Source organism: Hirundo rustica, chromosome 12, assembly GCF_015227805.2.
Source record: "Hirundo rustica isolate bHirRus1 chromosome 12, bHirRus1.pri.v3, whole genome shotgun sequence".
Lineage (NCBI taxonomy): Eukaryota > Metazoa > Chordata > Aves > Passeriformes > Hirundinidae > Hirundo > Hirundo rustica.
In genome coordinates this window covers 5,408,163-5,435,338 of record NC_053461.1, presented here as the reverse complement: position 1 = coordinate 5,435,338, position 27,176 = coordinate 5,408,163, and the positions used below count along the sequence as shown (strand labels likewise).

Below are 27,176 nucleotides of genomic sequence, written 5' to 3'. Positions count from 1 at the left end.
GGCACGAAAGGCTTGGTGCCCATGGAGCAGGGACTCAGGGGCCTGCTGGGATGCAGGCTGTATTTTGGGTTTTCAGGGATGCCCTCCTGCATCTCACAGGAGCTTCTGTGTTGCTGGCACCGCATGGGGAACCACAGAGAAGGGAAAGCCACTCTTTGAACTTCTTCTCATCTTCACATGGAACTTACTTGTCCAAAATACGCAAGCATAATGATAAGGAAGGATTTTTCTTTATTTTTTTTTTTTTTTTCCTTTCAAGACTCTGGCTGCTAAGACCTGGCCAGGCAAATTCCTCCTTCTCCTGCCCGAGTAACAAGCTGTATCACTTCCTTTTTTCTTCCTTTATTTAAAAAAAAACCCGCTGTTCCTCCAAGCTCTAAGTAAAATTGATTTTTAAGTGCAACTCTCTCTTATAATTGCTGCTGAAATGCCTTGTGGTTGTTGTAATGGATTTTGAACTGTGACAAGTCGCTCCTGATGATTGTAGCAGGGGGTCCACAGGATATTTGCGTGTGGTTTAGGGAGCACCCGTTGTTTGAACGTTTGGAGTGTGTTTGGGAGGAGGTGGGGCTGGAGCAGCGGGCTGAGATCGTGGATAACATGCTGACACTTCCGACACTGCAGAAGCTGAGCCTGCCCTGGGACCTCACGCCAGACGGGACCGTCTCCAAAAATCCTTTGTGGGAGCCATGTCCCTCCAGTCACCCCTCCCATGGGAGCCACAGCACACTGGCATGGGGGAAAGGCGATTGGAGGAGCCCAGGGCAGCACCATCTCCTCCTCCACAGCTTGGTGAATCGCCTGCTGTCACACTTCCCAGCTCTGACCTTCCAGCAAATGCATCTTGACCTGAATTACTTCTGGTCATCTGAAACCTTATTGTGCAGCAAGCAGCTGCTCGTCACCCAGCAGGAGAGTCCCCAAGCCCTTCCAGTGGTGGCAGAGCCCTGGCAGACACGCTGCGCCATGCCAGGGTGCTGTGTTTGTGCCCAGTAGCTCATCTGCCCTGGCCCTGCTGCTGTCTCCCAGCACATCAGGACTCCAGCAAAGCAGGCAATCGCAAGAGCTGTGGGTGGCAGCACCTACCAGGCGTCCAGCCTGGCAGCCCACTTTGAGGGGTTTGGACTGGGATGGACAGCCCTGACACTGCTGGGACACACCTTGCTCACCCACAACCAAAAATCAGCTCTGGAGCCACGTTTCTCAGGTGGTTTGTGTCCTTCACCCCTCTGGGATGCCGCTGACATGCCCCAGCTCTTCAGCATCTCTTGAGAGGCAGCCACCAATATCCCAGCTTCAACCCAAGAGAGACTTTTTTTCCTTGACAGCCAGAATTTTAGACTTTTACTGGTCTGCCTACTGTGGAAATGGTGGGAACTTCCATCAGGAACAGGCTGGGCTTTCTCTGCCGTGCTCGTCTTGTGAGCTGGTGCTCCAAGATGGAGCTGGTGTGAAATGAGCACCGTTTAAAGTTGCTGGGCATGGACAGCTTGGAGAGCTGTGCTGCCCCAGGGCAGCTGAATACTCCTGCTTGGCTCTCCCCTGGCTGAACGTTGGGATCTCAGAGCAGAGGTCCCTGCTTTCCTCTCCGTTAACTAAAGAAGATGCAAAAGGCCACCGTGACTGCAAATAGCGTGGCAAAAGGGAGGAAAAGGATTTTTCTCATATCTTGAGCAGATCAGGCAAATGTGCCTGGTTTGGCTTCCCAAGGGACCACCTGCATCCCAAAGCTGGAGAGCAGCACATTCCAGCAGGACTTGAGCTCGATGATATTTAGCAGTACTGCTTAAAGTCATCTCTAATGCAAGAGCAAAGTTTGCTGCCATATGTCCAGGGGGAAAGGCAGGGGGATGCGGGATGAGGCAATGCCAGTGTGGCCAAATGCTCCTTCTGCTGACTCCACTCAGAGGAGAGGGACAGAGAGAGAGGCCAAGCCTGCCTGCACCTGTTCCTGGCCTCATCTCTCCATCCTGCCTCCCGTGGCTCTGTCTCACTGCTGATGGAGGTGGGGACAGATCCTACACCCCGGTGAGAGCCCTTCCTCCCCCAGGAGGGATGGGGCAGGAGCCAGGGAGGGTCTGAGCAGCTGAGCTGAGGTTTTGCTATTGCTGGTGCCCAGGGATAAGTGTCCCTGTGGTTTACAGGGCACAGAGCTCCTGACCTCCTTCTCCCCTCCTGGGTGACAGGGAACAGGGGCAGAGCTGCTCTCTGCTTGTGATTTTGGAAAGCAAGTATCCACCCTCACGGAGCACAGGAACTGCAGGAGAAGGGTAACAGAGAGAGGCTTTTCTGCGAGGGGAGAAGAGCTGAAGAGAGCACAGTTTGTGCTGCAGAACGCCTGGTTCTCTGCACTGTCCTTTTGCCCTTGGTGCGTTGCTGTTTGTGGAAAGTTAAGCCCTTCTGGAGACCTGAGCAATATTTTGGGGTAGGAGAAACAGCCTGAGCAGCAACGCTCTCCCTTTCCTCACCATCTCAGCAAAGACATCGGTACCTCTCTTCTTGGGTTGTTTCACTCCTCCCCATGATTGTTGGGATGGTGCTGGTGTTTCCTATTGGTAAAGATTGTGTTCCTGGAGAAGAAGGAGAAATGAGAAATGCTGACAGGGGAACAAGAGCCCCATGCTACTGGCCTGCAGAGCCATGAGTTGCTGAGGTGTTGAGTAAAATGATGGAAGTTGTGGCCCTGGGGCTCATCCCAGGCCCCCAGTGCCAGATGTTGTGCCACTGCCCCGTATGGGGTCTGCAGCAGCTCTGGCTCTGGTTTAGCTCCAGGTTTGCACTCGTGACCTCACTGCTGGCAGGGCTGGCTCTGCAGAGGTGTCCCTGCTCCCTGCCCTGCCAGAGCCCAGCAGCGAGCACCAGCTGGTGCAGAACCGAGAGCCCTTGGAGGATTTCCCACATGCTCTTTGCTAGTCCCTGGGGCTTTATTTGCCCTCCCATGAGCAGGAGAACATCAGCAGCCAGTGCTGGCTCCAGCCCCATCCTCCCTCATGCACAGGCTGTATCCAGGTGCAAGGGAAGGAGGGCTGGGCTCCATCCATCCCTCTCCTTCCGCACAGCCAAGGGAGTTATTGACAAACGAGTTAGTGCTTTGAAAGAAAAATGCCGCAGCATATTTGAAGCTGCCTCTGTGATCAATACTGAGCTGTGGCTGAGCCTGCTGCCGACTGGATTTCAGATGATGGCTGTGGGGGGTAATAAGAGCCCTGGGATCAACTGTCTTGGAGATTATTACAGGATGAGATGCTTCGCTGCTTTACAGTGTTTACTCAAGATTTATATTCCCTATTATTACATGTGGTTGGAGACAGAAAATCATGACTCGAGTCCTGTTGAACAGGACAAAGAGCACCTTTTATTGTTCAGAGCCTTCTCATGGAGTGGGTTCAAAACTCCCGGGTCCAGACACTGATTGGTCTGGGTTTTAACACCGCCCAGCTCCTTGGCCAGTGATGTGTCTGCTTTCTGGACTGAACATGATTGGCTGAGGTCCCTGCTTGGGTCTGAATCCATCCCATCCCTGCCCCATCTGAGGACTTGTTTTACTTCTATGATGATGGAGTTTGGGGGTCCGATATGGCCAGATTTATCTGGCAGCTGCATGCCACCTACAACCATGACACCACATGTGTACCTAAGGGGGCTGTTTCCTTTTGTCGCTGGTTGATCATTTTTTGACAGTGATGTGCACGCTGTTGGTAGGGTTTGCTTAGGGGTGAATTCCATGAAGGGAGAGAACGTGCTGGGGAGGAGAGGGAGAGCTGGGGTGGAGGCACCCTGGAGCTGGTGGCAGGAGGTGGGACCGTGAGGAGAAAGTGCACTCTGCCCTGTTGTATGCAGGCAGAAAGGATGGAGACATGTGAAGCAGGTGGGATGGGCTTTTGCCTTTCCAGATGCTCTGCAGCAACAGGTTCAGGCTGCCCTGTCCATGGAAGAGGGGTGGGTACCAGAGGCCTGTGCCATCCTCATCCTTCATTATGGAGGAGGAAGAGCTGCAAAACCAGCTCCTGGGGGATGTTCCTGCCTGCAGCTTGGGTTCCTCGGCTTTGTCACATGTGTTTGATTTCACCTTCTTGCCTTACCTTTCATTGGCAGTTTCCTGCCCTGGGAGGAGGCTGGAAGGTGTGATGCTCTGTGGCACTCCCTGGCCTGGTAGCACAGGGCTGTTTGAATGCCCAGTAAAGATCTCCCCTCCCAGCTGTGGGCTGGGGTCCACACGGTTATTGCACTTCAGAGCCTTGGGCAAGGTGCTGTGATGAGGGTGAAAAGAGTCTCGCTGAGGGAGTTAAATGAAGGCTTAGCAGGAGTGGCTCTCCCTCGAAGCAAACATCCCTAGGCACACACAGCTGCTGTGTGATGGGCCATGGCTGGGCTTCCACACTGGTTGTTGGGAGCAGCCAGGAACACCATCCCAGACTGCCTGAGGAGCATCCACAGAGGCTTGGGGCACCTGTGTGGAGGTTTGGACACAGGGGTGGCATAGCTGCTGTTACACAGGGCTGCTCAGTCTGCTGCAGAGTGTTTGCTGTAATCCTGTTTTATAAATCCAGCCTTGGTCTTTGGCCTCCCTGGGCTCTGCTCTGCTGCTTCCCAAGCTAAACCCACTGATCTGACTGAGGCAGGAGAAGCCAGGGCATGCTTATTGCCATGGTGGAGCTGGGAGAGGAGATTTAGGAAATCATTGGACCAGTTTGCTTCGGAAGGAGTCTGTGTAAAAATATCAGAGTGATGCAGGAGAGCCCCAAGCATGATGGGGGAGAAGGGGTGGCAAAGAGGAGGCAAGCATCACCCTTGGGTGTCTGCTCCATCAGAAACAATCCTCCTGCGTGCTTGGCCTCTCAAGCAGTGGGGCTGCCAAGAGGAGGGATGGTCCCCTCCACTAGAGAGGAGGTCGTGGTCCCTGCCTGTGCCAGCTCTGGTGCTCCAGGCGTTCCCCACCACCACACTCCCAGCAGCTTCGGGGCATCAGGCCAGCTGTCCCCAAAAGGTGCTGCTGGGTGTGAGCTCACCCGGGTGAGCCGTGCTCAAGCGGGCTTGTGGGGGATCAGGCTGAGCAGCAAGGTCCTGGAGCAAAGGCAGGGAGAAGCAGCAGCCATGTGTCTGGAGTTGCCATCCTCTGGGCAGACAGATGGTCACCTACCTTCTTGCCCCTTTCCTTTCCTGCCCATCTTTTGGGGGGGAGGGCGTGTGCCCAGCCGTGCCACCTTTGCTGCCAGCTGCCCATTGCGAGCCCATGGCATCCCCGAGGCCCCTTAATCCCAGGCGAGCTGCTGTGCTGAGTAGGGAGCTCCTGACAGATCTGCCCTGGTGAGCAGCGAGGCAGGAGGAGCTCCGTGTGAATACCAATGAGGCCGGGGCACAATAAGCCCCTGCAGCACCTTCCCCTAACACCCCGCTGTCGCTGTCGGCATCTCCAGACACCAATCCCTTGCAAATCTCCTGCTGGCCTTTCATGACCTTCAGAGTCGTTTCAATTCACTGTTTTCAGCCTCTAAATCTTCTGTCCTCAGCCCTGGGTGACTTCTGGAGAAAGAGCCATGCTCCTTAAAGTGCCAGGGCAGCCTGCACCACAGCCTGCTGGAAATCTGCAGGTATTCCACACCCGTGCTTTACTTTTGGTAATTCCTCTATTTTTTAGTGCTGTTTGAAGCACACAATTGACAACCCCAGGTCTGAAATGTGGAGAGGTTTTGGTGACTGCCCTGTACTCTGCCAGTGCACTGCCTGCCTCCTGGGCATCTCACAGTCCCTGCACGCAGCACACCTTGAGCTGGTCTGATTGATCTGTAACACTTGAAAAATAATGGTTTAATCATTATTAAGGATTAGAAATAATCCTTGAGCTGGATCGATCACAATAACATTATTCATGATGAACTCATTTGGCATTAATGGGGGTGTCCTGCAGCACTGTGTGGCTCGGGGCAGACCCGTCACCTTCCTGGGGAGCTGTCAGCGGGGTTTGTGGGAGCAGCACCACACCCTGCCCTAACAAACAACTCCAGGCCCTGCTGTCCCACACAGCCCCCCTGGGGGACCCGTTGTTATTGGCACAGTTGTGGAGGGTCCTGGATCCAGCTATTCTGTTCATGTCAGCATCCAGGCTGGATGGGCTCCCTCTAGCACCAGCCAGGGATGTGACAGGACGGGACTGCTCCTACAGGAGCCCCCCGTGGCATCACTCCAGGTCTGTCCCCTGCAGAGGATCCACTGTTATGGAGCAGGGGTGGCTGGCTGCCTGCTTGGCCCCTCTCTCCTCCCAGTCACCATCTTGCTCAAGGGACTGAAATGTCTTTGGCGAGGAAAATGCTCCAGGAGCAACAGCTGGAGGGCTCTGGGGACACTTCTCCTGGGTGTGAATATCCAGTGGTGGCCAGGAGCCAGCACAGCACCCTGCTGTGGCTGTGCCATCCTGCTGGGGCTGCCCCATTCCTGCAATGCTATTTAGCAAACAAGAACATCTGGATTTCCTTTTTTTTTTTTTTAACCAAAATTGCATCAGGTTTGACTCTGACAAATTGACATTTTCCAGTGGAAGAATATCTTCTGTCGAGGTGTCGTTCCTGGGTGTAGCCATCCCTTACTGCACCATTTGCAATCCTCCAGGCACTTTGCACAAGGCGTTGAATAGTTAAAGATGTCCATAAATCTTACCCCAGCCCATAATAAACAAACACCCTCTTATCAAGTATAGAAAAATGCATATTTCATCACCAGTGCCTTAAACATGACTCAGAATAAGTGCTTGTCTTTAATCAGCCATCTCAATATATAAACAGAGCACAACAGATTGGGAGGGATGAGGTACAGAATTGGGCCACAGATTTTCTAGGCAGCTCTTGGGGGCAGGGATGTGGCTGTGCAGGTGAGACCGTGAAAAACTGCCCTGAAAATTCACATCACTTGGTTTTTCTGTCCAGCCACACGTTTCTCATTCCCTTCTGCCTGCCACCAGAGCCATAAGGATTTTGCTTCAGCTGATAGCTGATCTTTCCCCTTGGATGCCGACCACTGAATGCAAGCACTTTGATTTGGAAATCAAGATTAAGAGAAAGAGAAAAAGATTAAACAGGAAAGTTTCAACCAGTACGTGCTGAGATTATGCAGTGATGGATTCGTGTTTCCCTGCATCTGATAAGAACAAGCTGCGATTTCAGGCTGGGGAGGGCCAGATTTGCGATGTCTTTCACTTTACTTTTGAGTGCCTGTGCTTTGCCACGCTCACAGGAATACAGCATCTGCTGCCATGGCCCTGCTCAAGCCACTCTGCCAGGGCTGGGGCTGCCACCCTCCTCCAGTTTTCCAGGGATATCGCTGCTGCCTCTGTGGGCTCCCCCCAGCCTGCCACATCCCTGATGAGCAAAGGAGTGCTTTTTCATCCTGGGATTTGTGGTTCACGGCGTGGAAGTCATGTGTAGCACTGGGAATCTTGTGTTCGCTGTGTGAATCTCTGTGGTGCTGCCCAGGCGGTGGTCTGAGGTTGTTCTTTAGCCCAAGATGTCACCGCCCCATTGTCAGTGCTCCTTCCTGCTCCCAGCCAATTCAGTGTCTGAAAACAGCCAGGGCTCACTTCTCTCCCCATGCTCTGGCTGCCAGCACCACCTGCATGGAGCAGAGTGTGTCCATCCCCCTCTGGGGAAATGCATTTGCAGGGAAATGAGGAGCAGGCGAGGCAGGAGCTGTGCTGTAAGGCGCATCTCTGCTTGGTCTGTCTCCCACTAACTCTCTAGGGAGCCCTCTAGGGACTGTGAAAGCCTCATGGGCTGTTAGCCCTGTACAGATTGGCCCCTGAAGTGAGACCTGGCAGTGCATTCCCTGGGAGCCTTGTGCAGCTGATGGCTGGTGGGGAGCAGGCTGTGCTGAGCACGGCACGACCAGACATAAGCCCCGTGCCCCTGTTAGCAGTGAGTGTCCAGCACCCGGGGGTCCCCGTGGCCCTTGGCTCTGTGGGCTGGCTCAGCACAAACCTGGGTGCCTGGGGCTGCTCAAGGGATGGAGGGAAATGTGCTCACTCTGCTCTCAGCTTTATTTTCTTTGTGATGCAGAGAGGATCCTGTAGAAAGCCTGGAGCTCTTGCCCCGTCTATCCCCTTTGATTCCACAAAAGGCCAGATTGTGACTTCTCCCAGGCACCGCAGTACCCCAGGGGCTGCCCAGTCTGCAGCCCTGCCCTGCTGAACTCTCTGTGCTGGGAAGGGGTCTCATGGCTGAGCATCCAGTGAGGGTGCCCTGGTGCTGAGCATCTCCCCGTCCTGCTTCTGGCAAATCCTGGTTCCTCTGGTTACCCCAGGCTGGGCATGGCTGTTATACAAAGGGGTTGAGTCTGGGTGGGCAGCACGGTGCACCTCTGGGCCCCAGCACTGGGGCATTTTGAGGGGCTTTGAGGCATTTCTGAGGGGTCTGCCCTTCCCTGCACAGAGCTGAGGGCTGTCAGTACAGACACCTGGGTTCAGCCCTTGCCCTGTGCAACCAGAGCCTGCCCTGCTCCGGCGGGATGCCGACAGCCGCCAAGCTGCAGTGGGCCAGGCCTGTTGAGCTGGAGCGGCAGTGATTCCTCTGGGGATACTGGCTTGCTCCAGGAAAGGCAGGAGCAAGCAGGAAACACTGGCTCCCCGTCCCTGGATCACCCTTGCAGGGTGCTGCCCGCAGTGTCTCCTCCTGCTGCCTTGCCAGTGCAGCACAGGGGTGGCAGGGTGCTGCAGGAAGCCCCAAACAGGGATGCTGGCTGTCGGGGCAGCACCCACGTCCTGGGCTGGTGTGGGCAATGCCCGAGTCCTCTTGCTTTCCCTAGGCTCATTTCTCCTCTCCCGCTTGTTTTGCAGAGACTCGCCAACGCGGCAGAGAAATTCCAGAAGGCTCACCACTGGCAGGACAACATCCGGGTAAGGACCCCAGCCGCTCCCAGCCCTTCCCTCCTTTGGTGTGCTGGTGGCACAGGCGTCACTGTCTCATCCCTCCTCGCCCGCGTTCTCGTCCCCGTCGCGCGTCACGGCTGGGCGCGCCCCAGCCCCACCGCCTGCCGCCGCTAATGAGAGCAAATGAAGCGGTTCTGAGCTCGTTTGCAGCACGCACACACCGCGAGGAGAAGGCAGGAGGTGAAGGTCGAGCTGACAGCACAGCTCTCACGGGGTGGGGCTGAGGAGACTCCCGCTCGCCCCACCTCTGGCAGCCACCGGGTTTGGTGCTGAGGGGGCCTGGCGCGGGGTGACAGCGGCGGTGGCTCATCTGCAGCACATGCCAGCAGTTGGTGGGGGCCGCTCCCGGCGAAGGAGCAATCTGGGCTGGGAGAGGCAAGACGCGGGTTTAATGATTGCATTTGACTTTGTAATTCTGGCGGTGATAGCACTCAGCGGGAACCTGAAGGATTCTGTCTGGAAATGCTCTCGAATTATAACCATAATACAAAAGGAAGGAAAGATTGTTTTTTCTTCCAGTGAGAATGGAGTCTGCAATAAAAAATACTCCTGAGCCAGCCAGTCCCTTCCTCTTGGGTAGGGCTGCATCCTGCCCAGCCCTGAGGAACCCCCTGCATCCTCTGAAGGGACAGCCTGGGGATAGCCCCACTGCCAGGCCCTGCTGCTCTGTTTTGGGGGGTATTTCACAGTCTGAGCTGCTGCTGCTCACACAGACCTTCCTGCCACAGGTGGTGGTAACCAGGGTTTGCTGTGGAGAGGGAGGGGAGCAAAAGAGAAGGCAAGGGGTTCACCTGCTTGGCTTTCATTTGCCATGTGGCCAGTGTGGGGTGGACACTGGTGGCTGATTCTGTGTCCCACGGGCACCCAAGGAGCAGGATAAGCTCACAGGGTCTTCCTGCCTGCATGAGAGCACTGGTGAATTGCTGTCACCTCTTCCCAAGAAGCCAGTGGAGAGGAGGTGAATAGGATAATGAGATTTGGTGCAGGCACCTGCTGATGCTGCTGCCAGAGCCACACCGGCACTTTGGCTCGGGGCTCCCAAGAAAAGCTCAGAGAAGTGCAGGATGAGCATCAGGCATCTTCATCCCTAGTGCTGAGCCAGTCTCATTTGTCCTCTAGGGTCAGGAAGCAGATCCCTGAGCAGCACCTGATGCTTGACTGTGGGTACTCCAGGCTGTGATTGCCCCATGCACCCCACGCTGGATGGCACCCCGGGTTGGATGCCCTGTGGCTGGGGCACGTGCAGGGTGGGCAGAGGTGGCACAAGGCCACTGCATTTTGTAGCAGTGCTTGGGGCTTCTGCTCATCCTCTGTAACGCAGGGATGGGCTCCTGCTGCAGCCGTCTCAAAGAGCTCCAAAGAGCTCCTTCTTCAACCACACCTGGCTGCCTTCCACTGCCCGGGGTATCATAGCAGGACACAAAACACTCTGGGAAAGGCTACAGCGCTGAGGAGCTCTTGGCTCATTTTGCCATTCACGGCACAAACCTTTCAGAAATCCACTTTCATAGGAAAAAAAAAACCCCATTTTTAATAGCACTGTTTGCAACCACTTAATCAAGGTAATTAGGAGCGAGTCACCCAGAAACAATGTGCAGCGATGCGTCACCACGGAGCTCGGCGCAGCTTTATCAGGACAGCCCAGGCCTGGCTGGGACGCTTGATGGACGGGTCCAGCTCTGTGCACAGCCCCCAGGGTGCTGGGCATCAGCCCCGCCTGCCTCAGGCCCGCCTGCACCAGCCCCAGCTCCCGAGCAGAGCGGAGGGATGAGATTTGTACATCTCATTGCCAGGGTCCGGCCTCCTCGTTCCGCCCTTCCTCCGTGAAGTGGCCGGGCACGGTCAGCCCCATGTGCCAGCCCCTGGCTCTGCAGCTGCCCCCCAGCTCTTTGCTGGCGCTGGCGGAGGCAGCAGGCAGGGAAGGCGGCAGCGCATCATCCCGCCTCCTCCTCTCCTCTCGTCCCTTCCCACGAGCGGCTCGTTCCCCCTGGCTGCGGCCGTCCCCTCCTCTCCCAGCGCGTCTCGTCCTAGCCCCGTGCCGGAGTCGATGACGGATTGCAGCGAGCGCGGTTATTTCTGTGTTTCCATCCAAAGGCGGCGGCAGATGCTGAGTGTTTGCGCTGCATTAGTGCTAATGGCTGCCCCATTAAACCTCACTGCAGATGGGTTGCTATGGAAGTCCAGGGGAAAATGAAGCAGGAGCGAGAGCCTGAACGGCTGGGAGCTGCTGCCAGCAGTCACTCACGATCCATCTCTACAGGGAAAGTTCCTTTTTCCTCGCTGTTATCTGGCGTTTCCAGCTACATGCCAGCCATGCTGGCCTTTCTGGAGCTGACTTCAGCCTCCCACCTCAGCAGGCTTTGCAAAGTGCCTCCCTGTTCCCTAAACAACCCTGTCCTGCTTCATTCCTGCTCCCTGTGCTCGTCCACCCTCAGTCCTCTCATGTTTACAGCTGTCCCGAGCCAGGGCTGTGTCCTCAAATCAGTTCTGGACATCAGACCATTTTCCTTGGTCAAAAGTAGCCGTGGCTCCAAGGTCACTCATACTCTGAGCACCCTCGTGAGTTCCCTCGAGGCTGTGTAACTCCAGGGCTGGGTGGCAGCTCAGAGCGGCACGGTGGGCAGGGATGTGGGCAGGCTGTGGGGAGACATCAGGCTCTTCCCTGCCTGCACAGTGAGGGTCTCTCATTCACCCACTGGAGAAGGCTGGTGGAGCTCTGCAAAGGTGACAGCTGGGTCCTGCTGCCAGAGCGGGCTCCCACCAAGGGACACGGCAAACACCTGGCACTGGTGTGGTGGGAAGCCACAGAAAATTCCTGTTTGCAGTGGCCTGGCCAACCAGCTTTCCCAGGGAGAATCTTCTGGCCTACAGGCTTCCATTCAGAGGTCCCCTGGGCTGGTCTGGCTCCAATCCATGCAGAGCCACAAGGGTTTGTCCTTCAAGGCACATCAGGGCCGGCCCCCTGCTCTGGATGTCCCCCGGGCTATCCCTCGGCCGTGGCAGTGGTTCTGAGCCCGCCCTGTGCTGACCATCCCCAGCAGCAAATGGAGGTTCTGGGACAGAACAGCCTGCCCTGCAGTTTTCAAGTTTCCATCCTCTGTTTCCTTGGGCAAGGGACCATCCTTTGTATCCATCCTTTGTATCCATCCTCACTGACAAGCTGCCATGTCGCCTGTCAGACATCCCAGCCAGCTCCATGTTCTCCCAGCTCTTTTCCAGACCTTCAGCCCCATCCCAGCAGCATCAGCAGGGTCTCAGGTGTCCCACACTCACACAGTATGTGGGAGTCGGGCCATGCTGACCTGGGGGATGCTGTCAGAGTGCAGATCTGCACTGCCAGGCATGGAATGCATCCTAGGGCAACATCACCATCATCATCATCATTGTCATCATCATCATCACAGCCTGTTGGTCTGCTGGGGCTGCCAGAGCTATTTGTGCCTTTAAGGGACACTCCAGTGCTGCAGAGTTCCATCCCTGGATTTATGTGCGCTTGGCAGGATTATATAAATTGCCTTTAAAAGTTGACTTCTTTATAAGCCATTTTCTGCTTCATAAAATGTTTATTACTGTTGTTTTTCTCCCAGTCTCCTTCCTCACAGCATTTTCCATCACTATACTGGGAAGCTCCCCTCTTCCTCTGCCTGCTGTCCCACTGCCTCCCACCTCCCCACCTTTTGATGTTGGAAAGGGCCCTTTGAAGGGTCAGAGCCCAGCAGGCCCTTTTTCCTTGGAAAAGAAAAATAGCCATACATCGAGCTGTGGATGTGGGAGCTGCTGGGAACGGGGTTTAACCACTGGGTGGTTTTGGGGTGCGGTGCCATTTGTGGAGGTGGCAGGGTGATCACAAGTGCTGGGCAGCCCCACGCCGCTGCCTCCATCTGTAACCCCTGCCTGCAAGCACACGAGGAATAACAAAGCCCGGATAATTTCAAGCTCCATTAGAAACAAAACTCCAGGGAAAAGGGGATCGCTGTTTGCCAAATGGGGATGGACAGGAGCAATAACAGAGGCTGTGCTCCTGACTGCCCAGGAGAGGCGCGGGATAAACCGGGGGACGCGGCAGCACGTCTGGGTGCCTGACAGCGGCCGTGCAGCCCTGGGTGCCGCATCCCTCCGGGTGCAGGATCCTGCCCCATCCCGCTGCTCCATCCTGCTGCTCCATGCAGCACTGCTGGGTGTGTGTCTGCGGGGGAGCAGCGGCCGTGCCGTGCCGCACTGTGCCGTGCCTGGGCTCTGGCAGCCGTTCCCCTGGGCTGGGCACGGCCACGCAGGCAGGGCTTTGTGTTCAAAGCAGCATCAGAAGGGCGAACGCCATCTTCTTATCCTCCTTTCATTTTTCTTCTCCTTTAATTACAGATCCTACTTATCGGCTGAGAACAGAAAGATTGTCTCCGTGACCTTGCACTTGCCCTTGTAGAAGGTTTACCTAAAAAAGTTAGAAAATAAAATCAAATACTCTAATTTGCAGTCGTCTTGCCATTTCAAACCCAGTTTTCATTACAGCACAGAAAGTGCATTGAAGCTGTGTTTATAACCCCCTTTTAGATAACAAATCACATTTTCTTTTGGCTGGCGAGTGTGTAGAATTGATATTTTTTTTTTCAGTTTAATGGGTTTGTGTGTTCAGGAATGATCTCCATCAACCGAGAGTCTTTATTGTGTTTGATATAATGTCAGCTTTCATTACGCTCGGAGAATTACTGTGCTATAGCACCAACCTTGCTGCTGTAGCACCGGTCTGGCCGAAAAGCAGAACGAGAGAATCATTCACAAAAACCCTGTGTCAGTGCTGTTCCCTCTTAAAAACCAGGGATGGGCCTTGAGGGGGATTTCCCAACCCCCCCACTCTGCAAGGCATCTGGGCCACCCGTGGCATCTCCATGACTGTGATGGTTTGGTGTAGGGGTTGCTGGCTTTCCTCTGAGTGCTGCTTCCCCATCCCATCCCATCCCATCCCATCCCATCCCATCCCATCCCATCCCATCCCATCCCTAGGAGAGCAGGGGGTCTCCAACAGCCTCTCTGGCATCCCTGTGGCACCGGGGTGCAGTGGAGGGGGCAGCGGCTGCGCCCCGTTTGAGGCACACTCAGAGGAGCAGGACGGCCAGGAGATGCCATGTGAAGAAGAATAGCTGGCGAGATGTGATGAGATAAAACATCTTCTAGAGGAGATGAAAAAACTGTTGACAGGTCACTTAAATATTTCCCCAGCTCTGTCAGAGAGGCAGAGGGAGGAAATTGCTTTTAAAAAAAAGATGCCAAGGCAGATTATGATGACTGTTTCCACCTGTCCTGGGTAATGCGTACGGCCCCTGACGGCAGATGGGATGCAGGGAATTCACAGTGCTACAGGAGAAGTATGGTCCCCACCAGACCCCTTCTTGGTCTGTCCAACAGCCTGTGGTGGCTAGGCCTAACCATGGATATTGTCCTCTTCTGGAGACTAGGAAAGGATTCATCACAGTGCATATGAACAAGGATAGCTCTGGCCAGTGGAAATAAAGGTTCAGCCCCTACCAGCCACAGCCAGGCGTGGCTGTGACTGCAGGTAGGAATTTCTCCCAGGAATTCATCCTTTGGAGCCTGTTTCTGGCTGTGGCCCTCACACCAGCCCATGACAGGTGGAGCAGGAACACTCTCTGCTGTTCCCCAGCCAAGAGGTTGCTGTGCCCATGGCAGGGCTCAGATGCCTTTGGCTGAGCACTCACCTGGCTGAGACCTCCAGCCCCAGCTGCTGGCCAGGATCTACTGACCAGCACAAACCAATCCCCAGGACAGCCATTGGGCAGCCCCACCCTGCTCCTCGTGACCTGGGAGGGCTTGGCAGGGCGATGCTGTGGTGGGGACATGCTGTGTCCCTGCTCATCCTCTCCTCCTCTGGCCACAGTGCAGGTGTTCTTCAGGAGTTCTGTCACACGCTGCAGGATGTCTCCTGTACAAAGGGTGCAACTACAAACAAAATCTGTTGCTATTTTTGTGTGCTTATCCATTCAGGGACATGAAGAAGTACCTAAATACTCGCTGTTCTCTCTAAGTGCTGATGCCAGAGGAAAGGTGGGCTCGTGAGCAGAGCCCCCAGTGCTGCATGGGCACACCAGCTCCTGCTTGCTCTCCCCACCCACTGAATTGCCCACAGGTCTGACCAGGCACAGCTCTGGTCACCTGGCTTGTCCCCACATCGGTAAGCTGTGGGCTGGGATGGTGATCCTGCCACCATCTCCATCCAGTGGCTGGAAAACAGGCAGGTGCCAGCTCAGGATCCATCTTTCCTTGCCCACCACCCTCCGAGTTCCTCCTAACTGCCTGAAGGCAAACTGCTGCAGGATTTGGTTCTTCCAAAGCCAATTAAATCTTGAAAGAGATTTGCTGACCAGGGGGGTCACCCGTGCTGCTCAGAGAAATGAAACCCACAGCCAGAGGCTGAGCGGGACCGAAACCAATGCGCTGCAGCAGGACCTGCCTGAAAACTGCCCCAGGGAGCTGCAGCATCCCCAGGGCACGTGATTAGCAGGGTGACCCTTACAAGACGAGCAATCCTGTGAAGTACCACAATCCTACAGGTCCTCGGGAGAAGGATTAGCCAGATTAGGTGGTTTTACAGGAAAGCTCTATAGGGGAGAGCGAGCCATAGCCCTCCTGCAGTGTCCCTGCCAGGCTGGATGGCTGGAGCAGGGAGCTGATGTGCCACCTACAGCTCCTTCGAGGCTTTTGTAGGGGGTGTGTGTGATACAATGTGATTGCCACCTCGTTAGGTCACTGACTTTGGAGGCTTGGGCCAGCGCCCCTCCATCCAGACATCTCCAGTCTGCAGCAAGATAACAGAGCACTGACCTTTTCAGCATTATTTTTAGTTGCTGTAATTGTTTTAGGTAAAAAAAAAATCAGTTTGAATGTTCATAGAGGGCTGTGGCGGGAGCTGTGGGAGAAGGTGCCCCTCACCACCCACCTGAGACACCTGTGTGCCCCTCCTTGTCCTGGGCTTTGTCTCATGCCTGTTCTGCTGGTGTGTGGCAAGGGAGCCCCGGTGCCAGGGCAGGCTCCTCTCTTGTGCAAGGCTCCAGCTTGCAGCTCTCCAGAAGCTCACAGCCTGGATTTTTAATCAGCTTTTCACTTGGTGTTTTGGTGTGAAAACAGTGAAGGTGTGGAGCACAGGGCTCCTAGGAAGAGCTCAAGGGAGTGAGGAAGGAGCCAGGGCCCCTGGCGAGACTCTGGCATGCAGCATCCTCAAGGCCACCTCCAGGAGATCCCACCTGGGTCAAGCCTTGGCCAGGGGCTGCCCAGTGACACTGAACCACAAGGGGTTGGTGCAGGTGCGGTGGTTCCACAGTGGTTTTGCTGGAGAAGCCTGAGCAATGGCTTCAGGGACAGTTGCAGATCAGTCTGGGACTCCCCTGAACTCCCAGAGTGTTGCACTGAGGGTTTAGGAGCTGAAATAACTATCCCACGCTTACCCACCAGGACACAGCCATGCAGTGCCGTTGTGCAGGTGGCACTTGGCAATCTGGCTGCAAGAAAATGGGCAGTGGTTAACACATCACGGAGCAGCAGCTCCTCCTCGTCAGCCTCCCCTGCAGTGGGAAGCAGTGTGTGCCTCCTGCAGGCTCAGTTGCAAGACAGGGACAATATTTTGCCTCAAAATCCCTTGACATCTTCACCCGCTTGTTTTCTTTATTGGTATTTATTCTGAAAGGCACTTGAAATACCAATGCTATTTACATAGACCTGATGCTGAGTTTAACATGGACCAGAGGAGGAGAGGATTATGTGAAGAAGGAAAATGTTGTTTTAAAAAAAATAATATTAGGGAGCAGTAATTGTTGGACCCTTGTTGCCTCTTGGAATATCCATGGCATCTTTTTAGAACCTCTCTGAGGGCTCTATCCCTCCTTCCTGGAACAGACACAGGCTTCCGAGTGGCAAGGACACGGATGCCCTGCCAGCTCCCTCAGTCTCCCCTGGACCTCATGAAAAGCCCCAGCCCCGCAGCATCAGCAGGGTTGTGGCAAGGATTGTGCAGCCTGGCACGAGGGCACATCTCAGGGCACGGGCTGTCTCGCACGTGGAAACCTCAGCCACAGCCCGAGTGTGGCTGAGATCTCACCCACCTGCTCCTGGGGTCGTCAGGGCTCGAAAGAGTGCGTGGCAAGGGCTCTGCGATCCCGCGGGGAATCGGAGGGAGGGAGGTCCTTACAGGAGCTGTGCTCCCTGTGCCACGCCCTGTGCCGCGGGAGCGCTGCAGCGGCTGAGAGCAGGATCAGGGCACCGACTCTCCTGCCCCAGCATCATCACCTCGTGCCCCCTCCACTGCGGGGAGCCTCTGCGGGTGGGAGGGGAATCGAGCTTTCCGCAGGAGCCGACGGCAAATAAAACGAGTAACAAAGCACCTTCTGCATGGCCGTTGTTAGTCACACTCACTCCTGATTAAAGATCATTAAACATGAAATTAGCTCGTTTGTGTTACGGGTCTCCCGGGGGTTCCTTTAATTAGGAAGTGCAGATGGCCGCGGACCCAGGGAGACGGGCAGGGGCGTGCGTGGGGCCGACAGCGGCGCGGGAAGGGCAGCTGAAGAGAATTTTATTATTATTATTTTTTTCTCCTTTCTTGTTGTTGTAAACCCCGCAGCATTTCACAACAAATCACAGATAATTAATAAGTGTGTTCCCTTAATGACTGGGCTTATTAGTAGCAGAAATTGGAAGATGCTGCGTCAATTTTTTTATTTCTTTCACTTTCCCCTCCCGGCGCTGTCTTATCGCAGTCATTAAGAGTGGCAGAGCCCGCGGGAGCGGCGACCCCTCTGCTCAGGAAGATGCTGGAATTGCCCTTTACAATCCGCACCCTGGGGAGGCATCGGCTGCACAGCCTGCCGGGGTCCCCTGCTGCTGGTGTCCCCAAATCAGCTTCAGGAGCTTCCCCACCTCTCAGGAAGCCGGGAGAAGCCGCTGAAAACCATTCTGGGGAGCGAATTTGTGGCTAAGAGGGTAATCCCGGTGAGGGTTGGTGTCTGCCAGCGCTCAGTGGGGCAGCGCTGGTGGAAAGGGTGGTGCCGGCTGCCTGGAGAGTGGCTCGCACCTGCTGGTCCCTTCCTCCAACACGAGCCCACGAGCAGGCTGGGATGGATGTCACAGTGTCACCGTGCCCGGAACAGGGCTGTGTCCAGGCTGGGATGGGTATCACAGTGTCACTGTGCCTGGCACGGGGCTGTGTCCGGGCTGGGATGGGTGTCACAGTGCCACCGTGCCCGGAACAGGGCTGTGTGCAGGCTGGGATGGATGTCACAGTGTCACCGTGCCTGGCACGGGGCTGTGTCCAGGCTGGGATGGATGTCACAGTGCCACCGTGCCCGGAACAGGGCTGTGTGCAGGCTGGGATGGATGTCACAGTGTCACCGTGCCCGGAACAGGGCTGTGTCCAGGCTGGGATGGATGTCACAGTGTCACTGTGCCTGGCACGGGGCTGTGTCCGGGCTGGGATGGGTGTCACAGTGTCACCGTGCCCGGCACGGGGCTGTGTCCGGGCTGGGATGGGTGTCACAGTGTCACCGTGCCCGGAACAGGGCTGTGTCCGGGCTGGGATGGATGTCACAGTGCCACCGTGCCCAGAACAGGGCTGTGTCCGGGCTGGGATGGGTGTCACAGTGTCACCGTGCCCGGCACGGGGCTGTGTCCGGGCTGGGATGGATGTCACAGTGTCACCGTGCCCGGAACAGGGCTGTGTCCAGGCTGGGATGGATGTCACAGTGCCACCGTGCCCAGAACAGGGCTGTGTCCAGGCTGGGATGGATGTCACAGTGTCACCGTGCCCGGAACAGGGCTGTGTCCGAGCTGGGATGGGTGTCACAGTGTCACCGTGCCCGGAACAGGGCTGTGTCCGGGCTGAGATGGGTGTCACAGTGTCACCGTGCCCGGCACGGGGCTGTGTCCGGGCTGGGATGGATGTCACAGTGTCACCGTGCCCGGAACAGGGCTGTGTCCAGGCTGGGATGGATGTCACAGTGTCACCGTGCCCAGCACGGGGCTGTGTCCAGGCTGGGATGTGTGTCACAGTGTCACCGTGCCCGGAACAGGGCTGTGTCCAGGCTGGGATGGGTGTCACAGTGTCACCGTGCCCGGAACAGGACTGTGTCCAGGCTGGGATGGATGTCACAGTGTCACCGTGCCCAGAACAGGGCTGTGTCCAGGCTGGGATGGATGTCACAGTGTCACCATGCCCAGCACAGGGCTGTGTCCAGGCTGGGATGGATGTCACAGTGTCACCGTGCCCGGAACAGGGCTGTGTCCGAGCTGGGATGGATGTCACAGTGTAACCATGCCCGGCACGGGGCTGTGTCCAGGCTGGGATGGATGTCACAGTGCCACCGTGCCCGGAACAGGGCTGTGTCCGGGCTGGGATGGATGTCACAGTGTCACCGTGCCCAGCACGGGGCTGTGTCCGAGCTGGGATGGATGTCACAGTGTCACCGTGCCCAGCACGGGGCTGTGTCCGGGCTGGGATGGATGTCACAGTGTCACCGTGCCCGGAACAGGGCTGTGTCCAGGCTGGGTGTGATGGATGTCACAGTGTCACAGTGCCCGGCACAGGGCTGTGTCCAGGCTGGGATGGATGTCACAGTGTCACCGTGCCCGGAACAGGGCTGTGTCCAGGCTGGGATGGATGTCACAGTGTCACCGTGCCCAGCACGGGGCTGTGTCCAGGCTGGGATGTGTGTCACAGTGTCACCGTGCCCGGAACAGGGCTGTGTCCGGGCTGGGATGAATGTCACAGTGCCACTGTGCCCGGAACAGGGCTGTGTCTGAGCTGGGATGGATGTCACAGTGTCACCGTGCCCGGAACAGGGCTGTGTCCAGCCTGGGATGGAATGTCACAGTGTCACCGTGCCCGGCACGGGGCTGTGTCCGGGCTGGGATGGGTGTCACAGTGTCACCGTGCCCGGAACAGGGCTGTGTCCGGGCTGGGATGGGTGTCACAGTGTCACCGTGCCCGGAACAGGGCTGTGTCCAGGCTGGGATGGGTGTCACAGTGTCACCGTGCCCAGCATGGGGCTGTGTCCGGGCTGGGATGGATGTCACAGTGTCACCGTGCCCGGCACGGGGCTGTGTCCGGGCTGGGATGGGTGTCACAGTGTCACCGTGCCCGGAACAGGGCTGTGTCCGGGCTGGGTGCGGCACAGGCAGGACAGGGATGCGGGCAGTGCCATTGAGGCTTTGGCCGTGTTTCTGCTCGGGGTCCAGGCGCTTTCCCCGCCCGATGATTACGGCAGTAATCACCCCAAGGCGCTGCCCGTGCCGGAGAAGGCTGGTTGGCTGCTGCTGGTGATTGACTGGCAGTCGTGTCAGCACCGCGGTGTGCCGGCGTCACGCTCGGTCCCGGCACGCCGGGGAGAGTCTCCGAGTGCCCTTTAATTACCCTTTTTACTGGTACACAGAACGCTGTTGTGACAGCATCGCTGCTCTCCCAATTGCCTCCTCAGGAATTTTATCAGCTGTCTCGCGTCTTGACACTCTGGGAAGAGGAATCCACGCAGACCTTTCTGCTTAAATAGGCTCTAAATGCCCCAAATTAACGACGTGCAGTTCTCTGTGGAAGCAAGGACACTTTGCTCCCTGTTTTTTCAGTGCAGAGAGGGGGCCGGGGTGGGCTGCAGGGCTGCTGCCTGCCACGCTGCCTGTACCTGGCTCGTCTGTGGCTCCTGATGTTTGCAACAGAACCAAAGCACCCTGGTTGTGGGGACGTGGCACAGGCACAGCTGGTGACAGTGCAGAGGCTGCGGTCACACCGGTGTCGCTGTCACTGGGCTGTTGGCCCCGCGGTGCTGTGGCTCAGCAGCAGTCACGAGTGGAGGGAAGCATGGCAGTCCTCAGAGGGTGGATGTGGAGGATGTGAGGCCCTGAACACGTCTCAAGGACAGCACAGGCTGGGAAGGGTTCAGTCCCTAGCAGTGGTGGCTGCTAACAGCATGAGAGAGGTGCTGAGGGGACAAGACAGGGAGAAGGAATCCTTTCCCATCGGTGTCCTTGACCGGCTCTAACAGCTCTCCCCTTTCTCTGCAGGAGGAAGACATCGAGTACTACGACTCCAAGGCCGACACTGAGTATGTAAGTACTGTCTCTGTGGCGTTTCTGGCACAGCCACCACCCTGGCCCAGGGCTGAGCCCCTCGCCAGTCAGTCCCAGCACCGTACCAGGGGTCAGGGCACAGCATTTGTCACAGCTGCTGTCACCGGATTCTGCAGCGGGCAGCGAGTGCCCGGTGCGCAGCCGTGTCCCCCCAGCTGGGCCACGGTGACATCTGTCCACGAGCACCGGGCCTGGCAGCAGGCAGGTGGGCAGGTCGCTCCACTGCCTGCAAAAGTTTCTAAAATTAAAGCCGCCATTTGAAATTCAAATGAGAGCAAACCTTTAATTAGAGACTGAATCTAATTCTCTGCCCTACTCTGAGCACAGCCATCCCGTGATTTCTGGCAATCAGTGCTTTACCTACAGGCCCATCAGCTCCGAGCTCCCGGTGCTCCTCAGAGAGCCAGCATTTGCCTGCTCCTCCCTCCCCCTGGTGACAGCGAGGGTGACTTCACTCAGGTGCTGTGGGGAGCTCCACCAGCAATGCTTGCTGCCTGGGGGCACCCTGCTCTGCCCCCGGGACACCCTGCTCTGCCCCGGGACACCCTGCTCTGTCCCCGGGACACCCTGCTCTGCCCTTGGGACACCCTGCTCTGCCCTTGGGGCACCCTGCTCTGCCCCGGGACACCCTGCTCTGCCCCAGGGGCACCCTGCTCTGCCCCGGGACACCCTGCTCTGCCCTTGGGGCACCCTGCTCTGCCCTTGGGGCACCCTGCTCTGCCCAGGGGCACCCTGCTCTGCCCCTGGGACACCCTGCTCTGCCCCAGGGACACCCTGCTCTGCCCAGGGGCACCCTGCTCTGCCCCTGGGACACCCTACTCTGCCCCAGGGGCACCCTGCTCTGCCCTTGGGGCACCCTGCTCTGCCCCCGGGACACCCTGCTCTGCCCCTGGGACAACCTGCTCTGCCCAGGGCACCCCACTTTGCTGCCAGGTCACCCAGCTCCCACGCTGTGCTGTGAGATCCTTGTGAAATAGGGGCTTGTCAGGTCAGCGGTGCTCTTGGTGTGAGCAGAGTCCTCGGAGCTGAGCAGGAGCCCCAGGCACAGCGGGGTGCAGCCTTGGGGACAGCCCCAGCCAGTGCTGGTGTACCAGGACTGCTCCTTGTCCCCAGGCAGACCTGGCAGCAGATGTGCCATGGAGAGACAGTAACACGGCGGGAGACAACATGGTGCTGGCAGCAAACCACTTGCAAACCACGTGGCCTCATCCAAAAATAACACTCAGGTGACCCCAAGAGCATTCAGAAGGCCCTGTGCAGAAGGGAGGGGAGGACGTGGGCTTGGTGGGGTCCCACCAGCTTGGGTGACATGCCCTCCACTGACCTCTGTCTCTCCTCTCAACCCGCCTGGGAGTCTATGCCCCAAAGCAGAGCTGGGGACAGGCTGGAGTGGAGGATGGATGCCTTCAAAACAGAGTTCCTGACTAACTGCCAGGGCCATTGCCTCCAGGCAGTGACAGTAAGAAGGCTCCTTGGCAGGGGAAGCAGCCACAGAGAGTCTGGGAGGTGGGGTGGAGAGGTTGGGCAGATGCTGTGACCGAAGTGGAGGGCACTTGCTCTCCTGAGCAGATCTCCCTGCCCACAGCCCCACTCATTTACAGCTGAGGATGCAGAGGATGTCTCCTGTCCCTCCCCAGCCTGGGGGGAGCTACCAAAAGAGGGAGGAGAGGATCCTGCCATGGCTGCTCTGGAGAGGATGGAGCTAATGGGCTTAAAATACATTAAAGAGGATTTTGGATAGAAGTGAAGGAAAAACTGGCCAGCAGTTGAGGCAGGAGGAGACAGCCTGGGGACCAGAGCAACTCCCAACACAGGGGATGAGGAGCAGGACTAATGCATCCATCAGGCTGGGCTGGGCTTTTGCCATCACTGCTACAGGGCAGGGGGCAGGAGCTGGATGTCCCCATGCCCGCTGTTCCCCTGATTGTCACACCCCACCATCCTGGTCACATGAGACAGGATTGGGAAACAGGAGGCATCTCAACCTCGGGGCTGTGCCCGTGGAGCCCTCCCAGCACAGGGGGCACTGGGGAGAGGCTGTGCACGGCGCCATGGCACAGTGTCCCTGGGGACTGCAGGGCTCAGCTCCCTGGTCCTTTCCCAGAGGAGCTGACCTGTCAAGGAGGAACAGCCCTGCAAATCCATCACCAGCCACATCAGCTCTGGGGAGATACCAAGCAAAATTGCAAAATTGGGGATGTCCTATTGTTGATGTATGTGGGTTTGGCAAGGAGGGCACTTCCCTACCTCTGCTGTTGCTTCCTTACCAGTGAAATCCCAGCAAATTCCATTCCAACAAAAATAATGGGGGTGGAAAAAAGAAGATGCTGCTGAAGTAAAACAGGAGGGAGATGATACCAGAAGGTCTGAATGGAACGTAATAATGCTCTTTCCATCCCTTCTTTATTTAGCTTCAATTTTTCTATTTAAATGGAGCAGGATGTAGCTGAGCCAGAGTTGGTGCTGATGGACAATGGTTGCTCCCTGTAACTGGGGTTTATTCACAAGCCTTACACCAGCTTTAACTGCAGGCAGAAGGAAATGAGCTTCCTATTCATTCTGCCTGCACCTCAGCTCCACTACCCACCCCCAACAGACTTTGGATTTCCAAGCGGTTTTTAACAAATGGGAACAACAGAAAATATTCCCAGTGGTCCTCAAGGCTGTCAGAATGTTTGCAGAAGTGAAGTTTTCACCTTTCCCCCTAGCAGGGGCCATGGGGTTTATATGGGGAGAAGTGTTGAAATCAGCAGACGGTCTGGGTTGGGTGTCATAGGCAGAAGAACACAGAAATAAACCAATTTTCCATCTTTTGTGTTGTGCTCGTGGCAGGGGATGGTGCTTGTCAAAGCTGAGCCTGGGACATTCTGTACTCAGGTGGAAAACAGCACAGCTGTGTGAAGGTATCCTGGCCCCGGGCTCAGCCCTCCAGCACACACACACACCCCCGGGGAGGGCTGAGAGCGAGGGGCTGATGGTGGCAGGCTCCGTGCCAGCCTCAGCCCCCTCCGGTGCAGGGGAGGTGGGGCTGCCCACTCACTGCTCACCCCTCTCACTGCTCACCCCGCTCGGTGGATGCAGCAAAGAGGGGAAGAAGCAAGGGGGGGGAGAAAAAGCCCCTAAATGTCAGCAGCAGCAGATGAAGGGTGTTGGAAAATTTAATCTTCCAACTTTCTCAACTAATGTGACATTTGGATTTCCTCACGATAAGCTATCAGCCCCAGAAGTTGCTTTCTTTTGCCTTTCTTCTTCTTTTTTTTTTTTTTTTTTTTTTTTTTTTTTTTTTTTTTTTTTTTTTCCTCCCTATTTTTTTTAACTTCTCTCCTCTGGCTGGTAATTTAAAAATAAATGGTCTAGAAAGATCTCTAAACAGTACCTTTGGCAAAGATTAAAAAAAAGCAAAGGGGAATAGGGGAGCAGGCTGGCGGGAGAGGCTGATTGTTATTTATAACCTGGGCTGCTATAAAAGCAGGAATGTGGCTGGAGAACACACCATCTCCCTCCTTGGCACTAAATCACCGCATTTCAGGAAAAACCGATATATTTAAGGAGAAAGACCCTTCTGCACAGGCCTGGAGTTTCTCAGCCACATGTTGGGGGCTGGCATTTATATCCATTATTAGCAGAACCACAGCGTGCTGATGTGAATATTTTGCTGGCCTTTCCAGCCTTAGCACGGATGGATGCCCCGGGGAGATTGGAAAGGCTGTGCTGGGATCTCGGAGTATTCTCCATCAGGCCGGGGGAGGCAGGGAGGCTGGATCGGCCCTGTGTTTGTCACGGGGCTGCCATTTAAGCGGCCGTCATTAGCTGTGATGGCTGGTTCCCATGGAGATGAGCAATGAACAGGGGGGTTTGCAGCTGCCGGGGATCCCGGGACCAGGCATCGCTGCTGCGCCAGGTCACATCCCCGCCTCCAGCCCCGCTTCCAAACCCTGGGGACCACGACGGTCCTGGTGCCCAGGGGCAGGCTGGCTCTCTTCAGCCAACACCAGCCTGCACGGGACGGAGGGCAGACGCTTGCCCAGAGCGTGGCAGCCTCCGGTAGAGCTGTTGGGTGAGGCTGCTGGTGCTCGCCGGGCGTTGGGGCATCTCTGGGTTTTGTCGCCCGTCCGTCATTTGGGGAGACTGAAGAGAAACTGACTGACAGCCCAGCTGTGAAAGCTCTCAGGGAGTGATGACTTCTTGCTGAAGCAGTAAATACGTATCATATTGATAGATTGCCGTGGAGTCGATTTCTAATGGTGTGTAGCAAATAATATATTCAAACCGTAGCATCTATTTGCGTTACGTTGTACATACTGTAACAGATAAATGGATGTTTCCAAGTTCTTTTGAAATGTAATGATGAGGAATGCTGCAAGATCTGACTGGGGAACTGGGGGCCTGCCGAGATGCTCACAGTTAAACCGACGTAAGTTCAGGAGAACTTGAATCATCTGCTTTGCTCTAATTTCAGTTCAATGCAGAATTTCTTCCCTCGGCCTTCCCAAGGTGTCTCTTTGGATTCCAGATTCTCCCCTCCCTGTCTGGGCTGGTGACAGCTTCACCTGCCTTCACGTGGCTGGAAATTACCCCCTTTCAGGGGCCAAATTCAGCCTTGCTTAAACAGAAATAACTCAGTTGAGGCTGGGGGATTTATGGATAAAGGGCAAAGGTAGCTCAGATAACATCAGCTCTTTCTGCAGGTCTGTTTGCCATATAGGTGTCAGTGATGCATGAAGTGCCCCACGTATAGATAGCTGTATATTTGTCCCTGAGATCTGTACATGTGCCTCTTCACAGCTCCGGGAATGAGAGCAGCCAGACAGCGCCGAACCTGGCAGCATACAAATTAGCCCCTCAGAAGTGGGTGAGATCACGGAATAATGATAAACAGAGGAGCAGTAATTATATACAGTAATTCCAGTTCCAATGAAGTGGGGAATAGCCAGGCCAGCGTGAGGGAAAGAGGGAGGGCTGGATTTTCCAGCTGCTGGTGGTGACAGGGGCAGTGGATGGGCTGTGGCAGGGTGCCCTGCTGATCTGGGACGGGAAGGGATTGAGGAGCTGTCACCAGGAATTTGCTGGGCTGAGGGAAAAAAGGGTTTAGTGTCAAAGCGGAGTTTTCGGTGCTGCAGGTGCCCTCAGGCCACGGCTTTATCCCAAAGTTTGTTTTCAGCAGACACCTCTGTATCACAGGTGCTCAGAGAGGTTTGCAGGGATGAATGTTGTGTGTGCTTTTCCCCAGAGGGCTGAGCCCCCCGTGGACAGCAGGCTTGGGGCCAGATCCACTCTCCAGGGCGCCCACAGCCTGGCACGTGGCCGGAGTGCCAGCCCTGCTGCGGCATCGTGACTTTGCAGGGGCTCCAGCAGTCGTTTTTCTGCCTTTTCTTCAGATTTACGTGAAATTGAGAGCATCATCTTGATTTTGATCTTGGAGACGTGGCTCCAGGGAGTTGGGAACAGTCCCTGCCTACCTCCTGCTTGGCTACTGCAGCTGTAATTGAGTTCAGCATCTTCCTGGGCTGCTGGAGCCCCCGCACCAGGGTCGGCTGGGCAGTGTTTACACTCACAATCCATGGGCTGGAATTAAACCCAGACCTTGTATATCAATCCTGTTAGTCTCCCGAGCTGTGGCGAATTGTTTGGCCACTCCTCTCAATGTCATGCCAATGTCACCACCTTAGTGGCCGGCTGCAGGTGTTGCAGGGGAGGTGACATTTCTCCATGTCATCCGTGAAGGGGAAACGGGGAGGGGGCCGGGATGGGTGTTAAACGAGCTTCATCGTTTACTTCCCAAACGCACAGTTTTCCTGTGGCTTTTCCACAAATATACGGCTTTTCCTGTGAGAAATTCAGCTCTTTGTTCCCTGGGTTTTGTCGAGGGGAGCCTGGCCAGTGGGAGAGATGCTCGCAGTGGGCCACTGAGGACAGCAGGATGGGAGCATCCCCTATCCCTTGTGTTCCCTGGTGTCGTGGTACCTTGCTGTGGACAGCGTGGGGCATCCCTCCAGGTGTCTACTCCAGTTTGGGCTTGGCACTGTTGCCTGTCCCTGCCCATGGATGGCACAGGCAGCTCTGCATCCCTGCCCCTCTTCAGCAGGGATGTAGCTCCAGGAGCACAGAGAGCAGGTGCTGCAGCATCCTCCTCTCCCTCCTT

The 27,176-nt window shown here is 56.0% G+C and overlaps 1 protein-coding gene across 3 annotated transcripts in view; it reads left to right on the top strand.

Moving 5' to 3' along the window:
* Positions 1-27,176, top strand: part of CACNA2D2 (calcium voltage-gated channel auxiliary subunit alpha2delta 2) — a 220,024-nt gene that overhangs the window by 167,684 nt on the left and 25,164 nt on the right. For all 3 annotated transcript variants that reach the window (XM_040075949.2, XM_040075948.2, XM_040075950.2), the window contains 2 exons: positions 8,822-8,881; positions 20,969-21,013. In XM_040075949.2, the coding sequence (XP_039931883.2) occupies positions 8,822-8,881; positions 20,969-21,013 (105 nt within the window). The remainder of the gene's footprint in view (positions 1-8,821; positions 8,882-20,968; positions 21,014-27,176) is intronic.